The sequence below is a fragment of the Myotis nattereri genome (assembly GCF_964212035.1).
Source record: "Myotis nattereri genome assembly, chromosome: X".
Lineage (NCBI taxonomy): Eukaryota > Metazoa > Chordata > Mammalia > Chiroptera > Vespertilionidae > Myotis > Myotis nattereri.
The window spans coordinates 105,816,996-105,834,219 of record NC_138078.1 but is presented as its reverse complement, the minus strand read 5'-3'; the positions used below and the strand labels follow the sequence as shown (position 1 = coordinate 105,834,219).

General features: G+C 37.2%; 1 protein-coding gene across 4 annotated transcripts in view; it reads left to right on the top strand.

Moving 5' to 3' along the window:
* LRCH2 (leucine rich repeats and calponin homology domain containing 2) overlaps positions 1-17,224 on the top strand; it is a gene marked incomplete at its 3' end in the record, with an annotated part of 107,138 nt that overhangs the window by 31,262 nt on the left and 58,652 nt on the right. For all 4 annotated transcript variants that reach the window (XM_081115146.1, XM_081115144.1, XM_081115145.1 and 1 more), the window contains exons 2-5: positions 1,773-1,917; positions 6,015-6,141; positions 14,137-14,242; positions 14,326-14,462. In XM_081115146.1, coding sequence (XP_080971272.1) covers positions 1,773-1,917; positions 6,015-6,141; positions 14,137-14,242; positions 14,326-14,462 — 515 coding nt within the window. The remainder of the gene's footprint in view (positions 1-1,772; positions 1,918-6,014; positions 6,142-14,136; positions 14,243-14,325; positions 14,463-17,224) is intronic.

Below are 17,224 nucleotides of genomic sequence, written 5' to 3'. Positions count from 1 at the left end.
TCGGACTATCCTTTTATATAGTTATTCAGAATCTTATGGTGGAAGGAAGAAGGATCCAAATTAATTTTCATATTATATAATCAATTGATGTTTTCTTTTGCCAATTATAAAATTTGGCACTAGGTGAGTATACACACACACACACACACACACACATATATATTTATATATAATGTTAATACATGTATATTAATGTTCTGAGTAGAGAATTTACTACTTTGCTAAGTAAATAGGACTACTTCCCTCAGAGTGAGAAAGTTGAGCATTAGTAGGAGGCTGTTCTTATGATGGCAGATCAGAAACTAAATGGGTACAGTAGCTAAGCTACAGTGTGGATGTTTTTTTCTGACAGAGGTAAATAATTATGTTACGTTTTTAACCAAATAAGTATAATAAACTAGTATAAGCAAAGTATAGTTCCATGATAAGGTAGCTAGCTAGTGTGACAATTGTTTAGGCAGTGATTCTCAACAGGTGTTGGAGAGTTTTCACCCCTGGGGACATTTTTTGGCTGCCAGGACTAGAGGGTGCTCCTGGCATCTAGTAGGTAGATGCTGGAGATGCTGCTAAATATTTTACAGTGCACAGGGTAGCCCCACACCACAAATGGTGATATAGCCCCAAAGGTCAACAGTACTTTCAGAAACTCCTTAAGGGTGTTTTTTTTTGACCTGCCACATGATCACCTAAATATTTTTCAGAATTTCATTTAACATATAAACCTTTGATAGAGGTGTAATGGTTATAAAAATTTCATGATTTTATTTTTGTGAAAACTTCAACGAATGGAAGTATATTTGTGTGTACTTGGAATAATTTAGGAGAGGAAAGAATCAGGGATGAATGCCAAGTTTCTGGCTTGAGCAACTCATCAGGATGTTGGTGACATTATTTGAAATGAGAGAAACAGATGTGTGGAACAAAATCTTCAGTTCAGATTTGACCTTTGTAGAATTTGAAGTACCTGAGAGATATCTAGAGGAAGTCCTAAAGATCAGAATTTAGGTGTTCAGACAGATCTTTAAATTGAAATTTGTCAGTATATGAATATAAACTAGTCCTGAGATTGGAGGAAATCACCCACCAGAATGTATATCTTTTTTTAAAGTATATTTTTATTGATTTCAGAGAGGTAGGGAGCGGGAGAGAGAGATAAAAACATCAATGATTAGAGAGAATCATTGATCGGCTGCCTCCTGCATGCCCCCTACTGGGATCGAGCCCTCAACCCGGACATGTGCCCTGACTAGAATGGAACCATGACCTCCTGGTTCATAGGTTGGTGCTCAACCACTGAGCCACGCCAGCCGGGCATCTTAAGAAGGAAAGAGTACCTTATAGCACAGTGCTTAGGAACACCAACATTCACAATATGAGTGGAGGAGAATCTAGCAAGAGACTAAAAAGTAGCCAGAGATAAAATAGGAAGTGATCCAGAAGTGTAATCTTCCAAGCCAAGGGAAGAGAAATGTTTTTAGGTGGATGAGTGGTTGTTGATATGGAAGCTGTTGTTGACTTTGGTCATACCCATGAGAGTGACTAGAAACCCAATTACAGTGGGTTGCAAATTCCATGTTAAGTAAGAAATTTAGTTGTGTTGTAGATGTATGTAAATTTGGCTGTGAACGCCTTCAAGGTTATAGTGAATAATGTTTTATAATACATTAAATAATTGCTTGGATTCTAAGTGATTCAGCAAATATGAAAATAGTTCTGTATTACCACAGATAAAGGTGTATGTTTGACACTAAAACATTACTTTTGTTTTTCAGACCTTTCAAGAAATCGTTTTGCAGAAATTCCTTCTGATATCTGGTTATTTGCACCTCTTGAAACATTAAATTTATACCATAATTGCATTAAAACCATTCCTGAAGCCATTAAAAACCTGCAGATGTTGACGTACCTTAACATTAGGTAAGGAAGTAACTTTTGGGATACATTTTGGTTTTTATCATAGTTTTAATCCTTTTAGTAGCAAAGGAATGTGCTTGGTTTGGCTATGTAGCCTATATTTATCTCAGTAGTATCTTATTTGTATTTTTTGCATGTCCACACTACTGTATAGGCCTTTAGTCTTTATTTTGAGAGCAATGCTTCTCAAACTAATGTGCACGGGAATCACCTGGGGATTAAAACAGGATTCTGATTTTATAGGTCTGCAGTGGGACCTGCATTTCTAACAAGCCGCTTGGTAATGCCCATGCCTGCTGGTCCTTAAATCACTTTGAATAGCAAGGCTTTACATCAGAAATATTTTACTGAAATCATAGCACCACAATACCGATTTATTTATATGCACCCTCAGTTAAATAAACAATCGTTGTGATATTTTTCACGCTCCTGTGACTTTCTGTTGCTACTTCAAGCATGGATAGATTGGGATGGGAATGGTGGAACATTAAGAGGTGGATGACAGTTGATGTTAATATTGAATACGTGCTTACTGTGTGCCTGGCGGTGTTACAAATACTTTACACATATTACCTCATGTTCACAACAGCATTTTGAGATATGTACTTTTATTATCCCTGTACTTTTATTACTACAGATGAGGAAACTGAAGCACAGAGAAGTTAACTATTTGCCCAAAGTTCTATATAGGGTGTCTCCCAGAAAATGTATAAACATACTTTGAATAATTATTAAGGCAGTGTATATTTCATTTCGCCCTAGCCGATTTGGATCAGTGGATAGAGCATCAGCCTGTGGACTGAAGGGTCCTGGGTTCAGTTCCAGTCAAGGGCACATGCCTGGATTGTGGACTCAATCCCCAGTAGGGGCCGTGCAGGAGGCAGCCGATCAATGGTTCTCTCTCATCATTGATGTTTCTATCTCTCCCTCCCTTCCTCTCTGAAATCAATAAAAAATATTTTTTTTTTAATATATTTTATTGATTTTTTACAGAGAGGAAGGGAGAGAGATAGAGAGTTAGAAACATCGATGAGAGAGAAACATCGATCAGCTGCCTCCTGCACATCTCCTACTGGGGATGTGCCCGCAACCCAGGTACATGCCCTCGACCGGAATCGAACCTGGGACCTTTCTGTCCGCAGGCCGACGCTCTATCCACTGAGCCAAACCGGTTTCGGCAATAAAAAATATTTTTTAAAAAAATAAAAATAAATAAAAAATGAAATACATTTCATTTTCAAGTGAGATACTTAAACAGTGGATAGCCCAATTGATATTTCTTTTCAGATTTAACCCATTGGAATTAATAATTATTCTAAGTATGTATACATTTTGGGAGACACTGTGTGTGTGTGTGTGTCTGTGTGTGTGTATAGCCAAGATTATAATAAAGTAATATGGCTGTAGAAATCTCATTCTTAAGCTATTACTCTATTTTTGTAACAGAGTGAACATTTAATAAGAATAAGAATGCCCTGTTAAATGAGTGACATTGAATGGAAACTGCTGTATTGTGACAATTTTAGAATTGTTTTCTTATTTTTCTTTTTTATTGAGTTGTAAGGGATAGTTTATTTCCCTTCCTTAGCGAAGTTAATTGTTTAAACTCCCATATAGGGAAGTAGTAAATATAAGTAATATACAAAAGTAATAATGTTCCTTTCTTGTTGTGATATATTAATTATTACGTATGTTTCCCCCAGTGGTGTCACCTGGTTGTACATACTATTTTAACCGAAACTACTTTACACCTTAAAATACATGAGAGAGATTATTTCCATAGATGTCAGTCATTTGGGTGCTCCTTTCCTTGACCTGGCTTGGGAGAAGTTTGAGGAAAGTGAGGAAAGTTCGTCTTTGTTTCATTTTGTTCTTTTATGGAAAAAAAAAAGGTGATTTGTTCAAAATTGAAGTACATTTCTATATTAACACCTATGGTGTATGTTAGAATACAGGCATGCCTCAGAGATATTGTGGGTTCTGTTCCAGACCACCATATTAAAGTAGGTATCTTTTTGCTGGTGGAGGGTCTTGCCTTCATTTGTAGAAAATGCAACACCTGTGAGGTGCAATAACTCTAAGCACAATCAAACGAGGTATGCCTGTAACTTTATTAAAACTCTCTGATCCTTTCTTGTTTTGATCTATAAAAGTTAACTTCTGATTTTTGTTTACAGTCACAGACATTTTGAACAACCTCTATTGAAGTAACATTTGTTCTAGTGACTAACTTCCTTTGACTGTCTCTAAAACATGTGGCCAAAAAAGTAAAGATAATGAATTACTATAGTTATGTATAAAGAAATAAAGTCTGCAGAAAGCTTACTGTGGTAATTCAATGAACCTGCTTATTAAGGGAAGCAAATAAGTAAGTTTTTAAATGTGTGGTTTTTTTTTTTTTATCTGAGGGAGATTAGAATGTTTGTGTATGTGCCATTATTTTTTCTACTTTATTTTTTATTTTGGTGAAAATATCTTTGAGAAACTTTTAAGATGATTTTTAAGCTTCCCCCCCCTTCCTGTATACTACCTCCTTTTTAAGTAGAATCATGCAGGAAGATCCTTGTGTGCTTCATCTTGCTTGATCCTAAAAGTGTCAAGAGTTGTGACAGGCCCCTAGCATACTTGACATTCCAGCAGCCTGGCCAGGATTCCTGTTCTAGTAACATTGTCTTTTTTTTTTTTTTTAAAGTCTACTGCCAGGTCTAAAGCCAGTCTAATCTTTCTGGATGTCCCCTGCAGGCATAAAATGGGGTGAAAGTTTTTGAAATCCTCTGTTAGGGTAACACTGGGCTTTTGTTGTACACAATACACAAAATGTTAGGTACATACAAGTCTATAAATATCACTTTGAAAAACAGGAAAAATAATAGCTCATTGCTCATGAATGCTTGGTATAGTATGTAAATGTAATGGTACACTTTATATAGTTTGGTAGGATTTTCTTAGTCCATTCGGGCTGCTATAACAATACCATAGACTGAGTGGTTTATAAAACAACAGAAACTTTTCACAGTTCTGGAGGCTGAGAAATCCAAAATCAAGGTGCCAGCAAATTTAGTGTCTGGTGAGGACCCGCATCCAGGTTCATAGATGGCCATCTAGCTGTGTCCTCACATGATAGCAGGGGTTAGGGAGCTCTCAGGGGCCTCTTTTATAAGGCTCTGCCCTCATGACTTAATCATCTCCCAAAGGCCCCAACTAATATCATCACCTTGGGGATTAGGTTTCAACACTAATTTCAGGAGAGGGCACAGCATATTCAGTCTATAGTGGGGATCATTTAGATCAGTCTGTATTGGTGTATGAATTTGACCACAGTAGTCTGAGGGTAAGGAACCCAGGGCCAGATAGCCTGGATATGAATGCTGGTTTTCCCACTTACCAGCTGCGTGACTTTGAGGAGTTTAATATCTTTTTTTCACTGTTTCATCACCTGTAAAATAGGCATCATGATAGTATTTATCTTTCTAAAGTAGATTGTTGTGAGTGTTAGTTGAGTTAATTCATGTGAGGTGTTCTGAACATGGCCTGGCACATAATAAACACTCAATAAATGTTAATTGTTGTTGTATTTAAGTGTATCTACAGAGATAAAAATGTATGAACTTTGAGCAGCGATAAAGGTGCTAGTAGGCTGTTCTACCATAAACTTATAGAAAAAGGAAATAAGTTAGGCTTATTACATGTTTTCAAAGATATAATCCTATTCATTCTTTCATAAATTTAAACATAGTCGTACATGCAAATTCATCCTTGGAGCCTTATCCTTGTTAAAGGCATGGAGTTACTGATTGTAGTGAAGTTATAGTAGAGAGAAAGGTTCTGGCATTCTTCAGCTCAGAAGAATGATTCTGGGTTTTGAGAACTGGTGGTGTATAATGTCTCTAATAATTACCTATCTTGTGGGGTTAATGTGAGGATTAAATGAGATAGTGCATATAAAGATTTTAGTCTGATACAAACTAAGCTTTCATTAAGTGATAGTTATAATTTAGTCAGAGCTTCTTACTTACTTTTGAGGTGATTTGTTCTTTTTCAGCATAACATATCAGGTTTCAGACATACTTCTCATAATAAGACTTTCTTATTCTTTTCAGTCGAAATCTTTTATCAACGTTGCCAAAATACTTATTTGATCTTCCTCTTAAAGTTTTGGTCATCAGTAATAATAAACTGGTATCCATTCCAGAAGAAATTGGGAAGTTAAAAGATTTAATGGAATTGGTGAGTAAAACAGTTGTATTGATTGTATATAATATACATAAATACATGCCTTTATATTTTGGAATATTACTCATTTCTTTATGTAATTTCACTCTAATTTTTAAGAAAAGAATAACTTGATATATGCCTAAGTTCACTTTAGGAAAATTTCTAAATGCTATTGCTTATCTGATTTTAGCTCACAGCCAATAAAAGCTGATTTGTTCCTCAGTCCTCAGCAGAAGCTTACTTCTTTTAAGAAATGCTTTTCAAATGAATAAGCATTTGTCTGCCCATTTTGTGGAAAGTAAAGGTCTTACCAGTAAAAAATACAGGTTTTTTTAAGGTTTTACAGGGCTGCTATGAGAGCTTCAGAGAAAGGGGAGAAACAGTAGAGTGAACAAAACTCATGTGATTTTATAACAGTTTTTGGGACCAAGAGGCCATTATATACAATTGATTGTAGAAATATAGGAATAATTTAAAGGACATTGAACTCTGAGAGGAACATAGTCAGATCTTCATGGCATTGAGCTAATTTTCACATTTATATTACTTCCACTTTATACAATATACCATGCCGTTTATTTTTATCTTGTTTTATCTTGAGTAATGCTTTCCTAATACATGGATATTTAAAAAATATTCTTTTTTTAAAAATATATTTTATTGATTTTTTACAGAGAGGAAGGGAGAGAGATAGAGAGTTAGAAACATCAATGAGAGAGAAACATCGATCAGCTGCCTCCTGCACATCTCCTACTGGGGATATGCCCGCAACCCAGGTACATGCCCTTGACCGGAATCGAACCTGGGACCTTTCAGTCCGCAGACCGACACTCTATCCACTGAGCCAAACCAGTTTCGGCTAAAAAATATTCTTAAGTGCAACTTTATTATGTGTGGATGGCCAAAAATTTTCTTGAGGAAGTTATTTATAATTTTATAATGGGAAATTAATATGCTAATAGAATGTAATTAGCAGAAATTTCAGGAATGTCTTGCTTTTATTCATTAAGGAATACCTGCATGTGCAATCATTGCACAAGGAAACTTCCTTGAACTTAGTCCTGCTATGTTTTAGAACCAGATAATTTTAAGGTTGAAAGAGATCTTATAAATGATCAGATATAAGCACTCCCTAATGCAGGAAATCCTTACCACTCTAGCTGGATATGTTCAATGGTGGAAAGTGTGTGTGTGTGTGTGTGTGTGTGTGTGTGTGTGTGTGTGTGTGTGAGAGAGAGAGAGAGAGAGAGAGAGAGAGAGAGAGAGTCCTGAATCTTTTTTGCAAAACCATTTGTTATCCTTTTTATTTTGCACTAAAATCTGTGCCTCTATCATTTTTATCTACTGGTCCTCGGACTACCTTGCGAAGTATAGATCATGAAAACTTTGCTTCCCTTCTGATGTTTGTAATCTTTTGTGTGTCTACTCTCCATTTTTCCAAACTCTAAGGCCTGTTTGTCTGTAGCTTAAACATCGTTATTACTTTTATTCCTTTTCATATTTCTGTTCTTTATTACTTTTTCTTTTTAACTATTTCTGTCTCGAAAATGTTCTCTTTTATTAAGGTCTCTTTTAATGTTATACTCACCAATGAACAATCAGTTCATCTGAACAATGAGTTCAGATGTTGATCTAACAAATTTATAATAAAAGAGAACCATTACTTTCTTTGACCTAGATACTTAATATTTTTAAAGATTTTATATATGTTATACTTTTAGATTCTGTGGCTCTATTGTTTCTTTTTCTTTTTTTCATTCAATTTTTGGACCTGTGTTCTAAATTATATTACATGAGATGGTTTTAGGATAAGTGAAGTTGCAAAAATATTTAGGATTTTTAGATTTTTTAAAAAAATTATCTTTATTGTTGAATGTATTACAGATGTTCTCCCCTTTCCCCCCCATTGACCTCCCTCCATCCTGCTCCTCCCCTCAGGCCTTCACCACACTGTTGTCTGTGTTCATGGGTTATGCATATAGTCATATAAATTCTTTGGTCAATCTCTTCCCACCTCCCTTCCTTCCATCTGAGATTAGCCAGTCTGTCCCATCCTTCCATGTCTCTGGAACTATATATTCTAGTATTTTTATTTAAATGGGATATTTGTTACTAGAACCCCATTGATTTTCTTTGGGTCTGCCTGCCTGTGTTCACTGGCCCAAAGAAATACACAAGCAGGAGTTTAAAGTATAGAGAGAGAAAATAATTTAATAATAATTGTCTCTCCAATACGGAAACAGGGCACTTTAGCTCTAAATAAAACAACTCCGCGATGGCATGTATGTTACAGATAATATAGGGCTAAATCACAAGATACTATGGGTTAGGGGTTCCGGATCATGCTGGGAGCTGATTGGTCAGAAGTGAGGTAAGGGTAATCATTTCTTTAGGCCGTGAGGACAGCTCTGACGTCTTTTCTGACCTCCCTTTGTTTAGTCTCATAGAAAAGTAGCCAAGGGGTCATTCCGCTTTAGGGCTCAGCAACTGAAACATAGCTTAGGTCAAGATGTTATCTTTAGTCAGCCAGAGGTCCAGGCCTTGTGACCATTAGGTCTGGACTACTATCTTTGTCTGCTTCAGAGGTTGCTGATTATCTGGGGGAAAGGCTAGTTCTCTAGGGGGTATATATAGAGAGAGGGATATGATTTCTAGAGCTAGAATTTATAACTAAAATTAATCAAAGTCATATTTTAAAATATTAAATATCATAGTTTTACTAGGCATTATAAAATTATTGTGCTATAAGCTCTTGAAATCAGTAATAGTGGATATATAACATTAGGATGGCTAATTGACAATTATAAATCACATAGTGAATTTGTTGGTTTACCTGTCATTAGAATATTTTCCTATGACACTATTCCACAAGAATTTGGTGGCCAACTACAGTTAAATTCTGTCATTAGAAGCCTAGGAAATACTCTCAGACCTCCAACCCCCAGCAGAGTATTTTGTAGAGTATCCATTGGTTGAATGGGTCAGTTTCCTGTGCTTAGTTTTATTTGTTCTGGGAAAAGGTAGCTCTCTATCAAATTGCTATAGATTTTCTATAACAAAATCTTCAGTATTAGACACCTTTGGAAGAAAGCAATAGTATTTACTTTAGAGGACATTTTCCCAAAGTTTTATTATTTGTCATTTGGATAATAGTCTATTCTCAACACAGCCACTAAGTGGTCCTGTCCAAACATAAGTCAGGTCAAGTCATACCTCTTTTTAAAAGTTTCTGGTTCTTGCCCATATTTCTCTGAGTAAAAGCCAAAGTTGTTCTTAGTAGGTCAGGCACGCTTTGCTTAAGAGCCTTTCCGTTTATTGTTCCTTCTGTCTGGAATATGTTTTTCCTATTAATTTTATTTTGTATTGGTTTCAGGTGTACAGCTTAGTGGTTAGACAATATTTTTCAGTACCCTAACTGGCACCATACATACATAGTTACCACAATATTATTGACTAGGAATAGTCTTTTCTTATATATTTGCATGGATCACACTCTCAGCTCTGACAAGACTGCTGAAATAATAGCTTCTCCATGAGACAATTTAAATTGCTAATATCACACCCTACTATCAATAGCACACTGCCATTTGCCTTTGCCCTGCTGTGTTTTCTTAAAAAATAGCACTTATCATCTTCTAGCATATTATATAATCTCCCCGTTGCTAGAATGTAAGCTCCATAAAAAGCTGTGAGGGCAGGAATTTTTGTTTGCTTTATTCCTTGATGTGTCCCGTGGGGGAAGAAACTTTCCTCTACCCACAAGGTTCTTCTGGCTGGTCTAATAATCAGATAGACATGAGACAGGTTACCAAGAGAAAACGACCACATTTAATGCACACAAATGTATTGGGATTCCATGTACATGAGAGAGTCAGAGACCCATATTCAGGAGAGGTTCAGAGACAGAAAGGGAACATTGGTGGGTATATATGACATTCTGAGCTAGGGATGAGTTAATGTACCCTGGGGCTTCAGAAGGTCACTGCAGAGAGTGCCCATGTTCAGTGATTAATAGTTTGTCTTGCCATGTAGATTGATAAAAAGACATTTCTGATGATAACTCTTACCATGGGCCAGGCTCCTAATTTAAATTCTAGATAATTAAGGACGGGGAGAGGGGACAGTAGTTTCTCTTGAGCCTTCATGGTCTCAGTTGCCTTTAGCTCAAAATAATCCACATACCACTGAGGCACATTGGGGGTGGCACCTTCTGAGTTTCCATAGTCCCTAGCAACTAGATCAGTGCCTAGCAAATAGTTGGTATTTCATAAATATTCATTGTCGAATAAAGATGCCTTTGAAAGAAGTATGTAAGATACATTTTCCCAATAATCTTTAGGTTAAATGATTAGATATTCTTTAATATTTCTTTGAATTACCTTCCTGCCATTTTTACTTTAGATAATAATGAATATATCTTTCATTCCTTTCCCTCCAAGCTAATATAATGTCCAGTGAAAGTTGGAAATTGGGGGCAGTTGTGGGAGAATATGATTTTCATTTGCAGTGTGTCTGAAATGAGTGCTGAGATCTTGTTGCAGATGTTTTCCCTCTTTTGGTTGATGTGGTAATAAGAAAGGGGAGGGAGAGGAGAGCACAATTAACTTTAAGCTGTTATTTATCCTCTTTTTATGGAAATGTGGTATTGTTTATCTTTAAATCAGGGCTTGCATTTTAATTTAACCCTGAGACATTTCCTACTCAGATTTCCTAGATTGTCTTTGGGTTGTGAGCCATAAACTTTGTGTTTGTAATCCCTCATATTTTGCATCCTTTTGAGAAAGAGGCTTAGTTAAATCAATCCTGGCCATAGATTTTACTTCTTCAGCTCACATGTGTAAATCCTTGACTTCCTCTGCTTCTGCCCAACCAAGTATCTCAAAACAACTGTAATTAACAGATTATCACAATGGTTGATAGTTGTCTTTTATTTTACCTCTAAATTAAAAACACTTGGATCACCTTTACTTCTGGTTTTAGTTGATGAGAGTGGTCTTTAGTTGAGATTTTCAAATGGCAGATTGATGTAGTATTAAATTATAACCTCAAATTTTTGCACAAAAAATTCATGTTAAATATACTAGGTTAACATCATGATGTAATATAAATAGAAATCTACCAGATAATCCATCTTTAGAAAAACATTAAATGTAACTTTTGCAACAGTAGAGTAGATGATGCAGAGGATCAAATCAGCTGTTTGGAAGCAGAAAACACCCAATCAGAACACCAAAAACAAAAAGAATCCAAGAAAGTGAACATAGTGCAAGGAGCCTCAGGGAAAACTTCAGGTGTACCAACATTTGCAACTTGGGGATGCTGGAAGGAGAAGAGAACAAAGAATTGAAAACCTACTTGAAAAAAATAATGGAAAACTCTAACTTGGTGAAAAAAATTGATGGTACAAATCCAGGAAGTATAGAGAGTCCCAAACAAGGTGAAACCAAAGTGGCCCATTCAAAGACACATTATAATTAAAACTAGAGGCCCAGTGCACGAAGTTCGTGCACGGGGGAGTATGTCCCTCAGCCCAGCCTGCACCCTCTCCAATCTGGGACCCCTTGGGGGATGTCTGACTGCCTGTTTAGGCCCTCTCAGAATCCAGGACTCTGGCTCCCAACTGCTTGCCTGCCTGCCTGATTGCCCCTAAATTCTCTCCCCTGCTGGCCTGGTCACCCCCAACTGCCCTCCCCTGATGGCCTGGTTGCCCCTAACTGTCCTCCCCTGCAGGCCTGGTCACCCCAACTGCCCTACCCTGCAGGCCTGGGTCCCCCCCAACTGCCCTCCCCTGCAGGCCTGGTCGCCCCCAACTGCACTCCCCTGCAGGCCTGGTCCCCCCAACCGCCCTCCCCTGCAGGCCTGGTCACCCCCAACTGCAATCCCTTTCAGGCCTGGTCCCTCCGAACTGCCCTCCCCTGCTGGCCTGATTGCCCGCAACTGCCCTCCCCTGCTGGCCATCTTTTGTGTTGGAGTGATGGTCAATTTGAATATTACTCTTTTATTAGATAGTATGCCAAAGGTTAAAGACAAAGAGAAAATTTCAAAAGCAGCAAGAGAAAAACAGTTAGTTACCTACAAGGGAGCCACCCTTAAGACTGTCAGCTGATTTCTCAACAGAAACTTTGCAGCTCAAAAGGGACTGGCAGGAAATATTCAAAGTGATGAAAAGCAAGGACCTACATCAAGATTACTCTATCCAGCAAAGCTATTATTTAGAATTGAAGGACAGATAAAGAGCTTCCCAGACAAGAAAAAGCTAAAGGAGTTCACCGTCTCCAAACCAGTATAACAGGAAATGTTAAAGGGTTTTTTTAAGAAGAGAAAAAGATTAAAAAAATATAAATAATAAAATGGCAATAAGTACATATCTATCAACAATTACTTTAAATGCAAATGGATTAAATATTCTAATCAAAAGACACAGTGGCTGAATGGATAATAAAGCAAGATATATATATGTATATATATATGTGTATGTGTATATATAGTATATATCTTGTATATATATGTCATATGTACATATATATGTTTTATATATTATATATTATATATATATATATATTTATATTTATATGCACATACACGTTATCTACAAATGACTCACTTCAGATCAGAAGACCCACACAGACTGAAAATAAACAGACAGAAAAAGTGATTTCACAAAAATGGAAACAACAACAACAAAAATGCTGAGGTGGCAATACTTACACCAGACAAAATAGACTTTAGAACAAAGGCTATAACAAGAGACAAAGAAGGACCCAGCAATTCCAATTCTAAATATTTACCCAAGAAACCCAAAACACTAAATCAAAAGACATATACATCCATATATTCATTGCAGCATTATTTACAATAACCAAGACATGGGAGCAACCTAAGTGTCCATCAATAGATGAAGGGATAAAGAAGTGGAATATGACTCAGCCATAAAAAAGAATGAAATCTTGCCATCTGCAACAACATGGATGGATCTAGAACAGGGGTGGGCAAACTTTTTGACTCGAGGGCCACAATGGGTTCTTAAACTGGACTCAGAAGAAGGAGCTGCGGCCGTGTTTCCCGACGTTGCCATGTTAACACTGCTGCTGATGAAGGAGCGGAGGGGAGAGCGAGAGAACCCTCCGCTCTTTCGGCTCCGCAGGCCAGATAGAACAGCTGAACGGGCCAGATCCGGCCCGTGGGCTGTAGTTTGCCCACGGCTGATCTAGAAGGTATTGTGCTGAGTGGAATAAGTTAGAGAAAGATGAATGCAAGATGATTTTACTTTTATGTTGAAACTAAAAAACAAAATAAACAAGCAGAACTGAAACAGAGAACATTTTGATGGTTGCCAGATGGGAGGGGTTGGGGGGATAGGTGAAAAAGGTGAAGGGATTTAGAAGTACAAATTGATAGTTACAAAATAGTCACTGGGATGAAAAGTACAGCATAAGGAATATTGTCAATAATATTGTAATGACTAGGTATGTTATGGAATATGGAATTGGTGCGGAAGAGACAGTTGGACACTCTGAGGTTTCAGGGAAAGCCTTTATTCAAAGCAGCACTGCTGGTTCAGGGGACTCTTAAGATCCAGATCCTGAACAACTTAGACAATGAGATTTTCTTTTTATATATTTCTGAGTTTCTTTGTTTCCTAACTACCAAGCTTCTGTAGTGGACTCTCACAGCCCCCCTTCAGAGTCAGTTAGAATGGTTAACTTAGATTGTATCTAATGTCCATCCTGGATGGTGCCGGTGACCTCCCGCTAGTTAAGCTGTTGGTGTCAGATGGGTACTAGATTTATCGGGGTGATCACTTCGCAAGTTATATAAATGCCTAATTATGGGATTGTACACCTGAAACTAATATAATATTGTATGTCAACTGTAATTTAAAAATAAAAATATATTTTAAAAAGATAATTTTTTCTAGTTATTAGCCATGCACTTTAATTTAAGAATTGAAATATATCTGTATTTCTCAGTTAGTTTGTTATAATTTTATTTTCTTATTTTCCTTAGGATATTAGCTGCAATGAGATTCAGGTTCTTCCCCAACAAATGGGAAAATTACATTCACTTAGAGAGCTCAATATAAGAAGAAATAATCTTCATGCCTTGCCAGATGGTAAGATGCTCACTGTTTTTACTGACATGAGTAAAAGAGCAACTATGGAAAACTCAATTTAATTCTTTTTCATTTCTGCACAGAATTAGGAGATCTTCCCTTAGTCAAGCTGGATTTCTCTTGTAATAAAGTGACCGAGATTCCAGTTTGTTACAGGAAGCTGCATAATTTACAAGTAATAATTTTGGATAACAATCCATTGCAAGTACCACCAGCGCAGGTTTGTAATAAAAATCTATTACTTGTTTCTTCTCTTTTTATTCAGAATTATATCTGTTACTGGTAAATTGAAAAATCATCAGAAGTAAAAGTTAATTTGTTGTTGAGTTATTATTATCTAAGGGAGTTTTTCTGAGAAGTGGCTTTTTTACTTTGGTAGGAGTTTTATCTTAACTCTGGAAAATAGGATTTGAAAACCTAGCCATAAACATTTTGCTTGTGAACTGATAATTCTGATTGTTAATGTTATTTCAAAAGGATAGACTATGCAGTCTTTCTACATCTATGCCACTCAGCTGTATATCCACTTGAAACTTGTGTGAGTGATAGAAGCATTTTCTTAGCACTGATAGATGGAATCATAACACAAAGAACACTATACAAGTGTAAAAGTATTAATTTAGATTTTTAGTTTGAGGATTAAATCCATGTGGAATCCACTAAAATTATATTAAAGGAATACACTAAGATATAAACCTACAAGGACAAAGAATGAGAGAGAGAGGACAGCAGGGGAGAGATGGCTACAGAATTTTGGAAAAAGGAAAATATATGGAATAGTGGTAGCTAGGGTCTCTAATTATTACTGCACAAGAGTATCTGCTGAGGAGGCACATGGCAGTGAAACTCCAGCCTGCCCTCTACTTCCAAGCCATGTGCCCTGGCACAGTGTTGCATACATCTAGAAGAAGGGTTGCCTTTTTCCTTCTACAAAGGTACATTCCACTCATTCCAAAGGAGGTACCTTTTCTAATTCAGATCAAGTCTGACAGGAGTCCTGGTAGTAGCTGCCTGAGCATGACAAAGAAAGCTGAAACTTGTGTCTGCTATGGGAGAAGGCAACAAAAAATAAATTGATTTACTGTGTTAAACCTGGGGATGACTGGGGTATTCTTGTTGTTGATTATTGAAGGAAACATGTAGCTCTGAATATAGGGATGAAAGACTGAAAACTTGAAAGTCTGTAGAATGTTTAAGGCACTGCTGTTCAGTAGAAGTTTCTGAATGAAGGTGTGTAAGGGAGAAAAAGATTTTCCTTCTGTCCTTCTAAGTTATTCTGTCTGTTCTAATCATCAAATTTACATGAGACAAATTAATGGGAGAAAATAGCCAAAATTATTATGGATGTACATATGTGGGGTAAGAATACGGGGTCCCAGGACAAATCCTGCAGTTGAGGCTCATGTGCCCTCTACCAGAGAGTGGGGGGGGGGTGGTGGTGGGGGGTGGGGGGTGGGGGTTAATTTGGACTTCAAAGGGAAGGTAGGCAATTCACAGGTAGATAAGAAGGAGCAAAGATTTAGTAAACAAATTCTTTCCAGGTTACCCAGACACAGAGTGGGTCCAACAAACACATTTTGCAGGTTCCTTTCTGCCAAATTTAGTTCATGTTATGCTAAGGTGATCTCCCTTTCTGGAGCAGATTTTTCTGATTTTTTTTAAAAACAGGTAAGGAGGAGGTAAAAGGCTCCTTTAGTCTTTTGTCTCTTAAAATTACATTATCCCCCAAAGTGGTATTTTGTTTCTTAAAATAATCAATATCCCCAAAAGTGGTATTTTGAGGCAGCAAACTCTGCTCCCCTCAGTGGGAATGTTTTATAAACTGTGCTGTCCAGTACCATAGTCACTTGCCGCATGTGGCTACTGAGGACTTGAAATATGTACTGGTTGAAGGAACCAAAATTTTAATTGAACTTGATATTATTTTAAATCTTTTTAAACTGATTCAAAATGGATCATGAGCTTTAAACGTTTTTTTTGATTGATGAGAGAGAAAGAGAGAGAGAGAGAGAGAGAGAGAGAGAGAGAGAGAGAGAAGCCAATTTGTTGTTCCACTGATTTATGCGTTCATTGATTCATTGGTTTCTTCTTTTTTTTAAAAAAAATATATTTTATTGATTTTTTACAGAGAGGAAGGGAGAGAGATAGAGAGTTAGAAACATCGATAGGAGAGAAACATCGATCAGCCACCTCCTGCACATCTCCTACTGGAGATGTGCCTGCAACCCAGGTACATGCCCTTGATCAGAATCGAACCTGGGACCCTTCAGTCGGCAGGCTGACGCTCTATCCACTGAGCCAAACTGGTTTCAGCTGGTTTCTTCTTGTATGTGTCCTGACCGGAGATCCAACAATTGATTTTTATTTTGATTAATTGAAATTTAAATAATTTCATGTGATTAGTGGCTACCATTGGACACTACAGGTCTAAGATTTACACTGTCAGAATCTTGCCTCTAGCTCTGAAGCCACATGACCCCCCATTTGCATTAGCAGAAGCCTAGGGTTTACTCTGAGGAGTAGGTAGATTTCTCTCAGATTCCCTCCCTCTGCTCAGCAGCCAAATGACTATAGGTCAGCCGTGGGCAAACTACGGCCCGCAGGCCGGATCCAGCCCGTTTGAAATGAATAAAACTAAAAAGAAAAAGACCGTACCCTTTTATGTAATGATGTTTACTTTGAATTTATATTAGTTCACACAAAGACTCCATCCATGCTTTTGTTCCGGCCCTCCGGTCCAGTTTAAGAACCCATTGTGGCCCTCGAGTCAAAAAGTTTGCCCACCCCTGCTATAGGTTCTTGTGTTAGCATAAGCCTGGAATTTACTCTTTAGAGCAGTGCTGTCTATTAGAACTTTTTCTGCTGATGGAAATGTTCTCTATGTGCATTGTCCAATGTAGTGACCACAAGTGACTGTTGAGCACTTGAAAGTGTATAATGTGACTGAAAATTTGAACTTTTAGTTTTGTTTAATGTAATTAA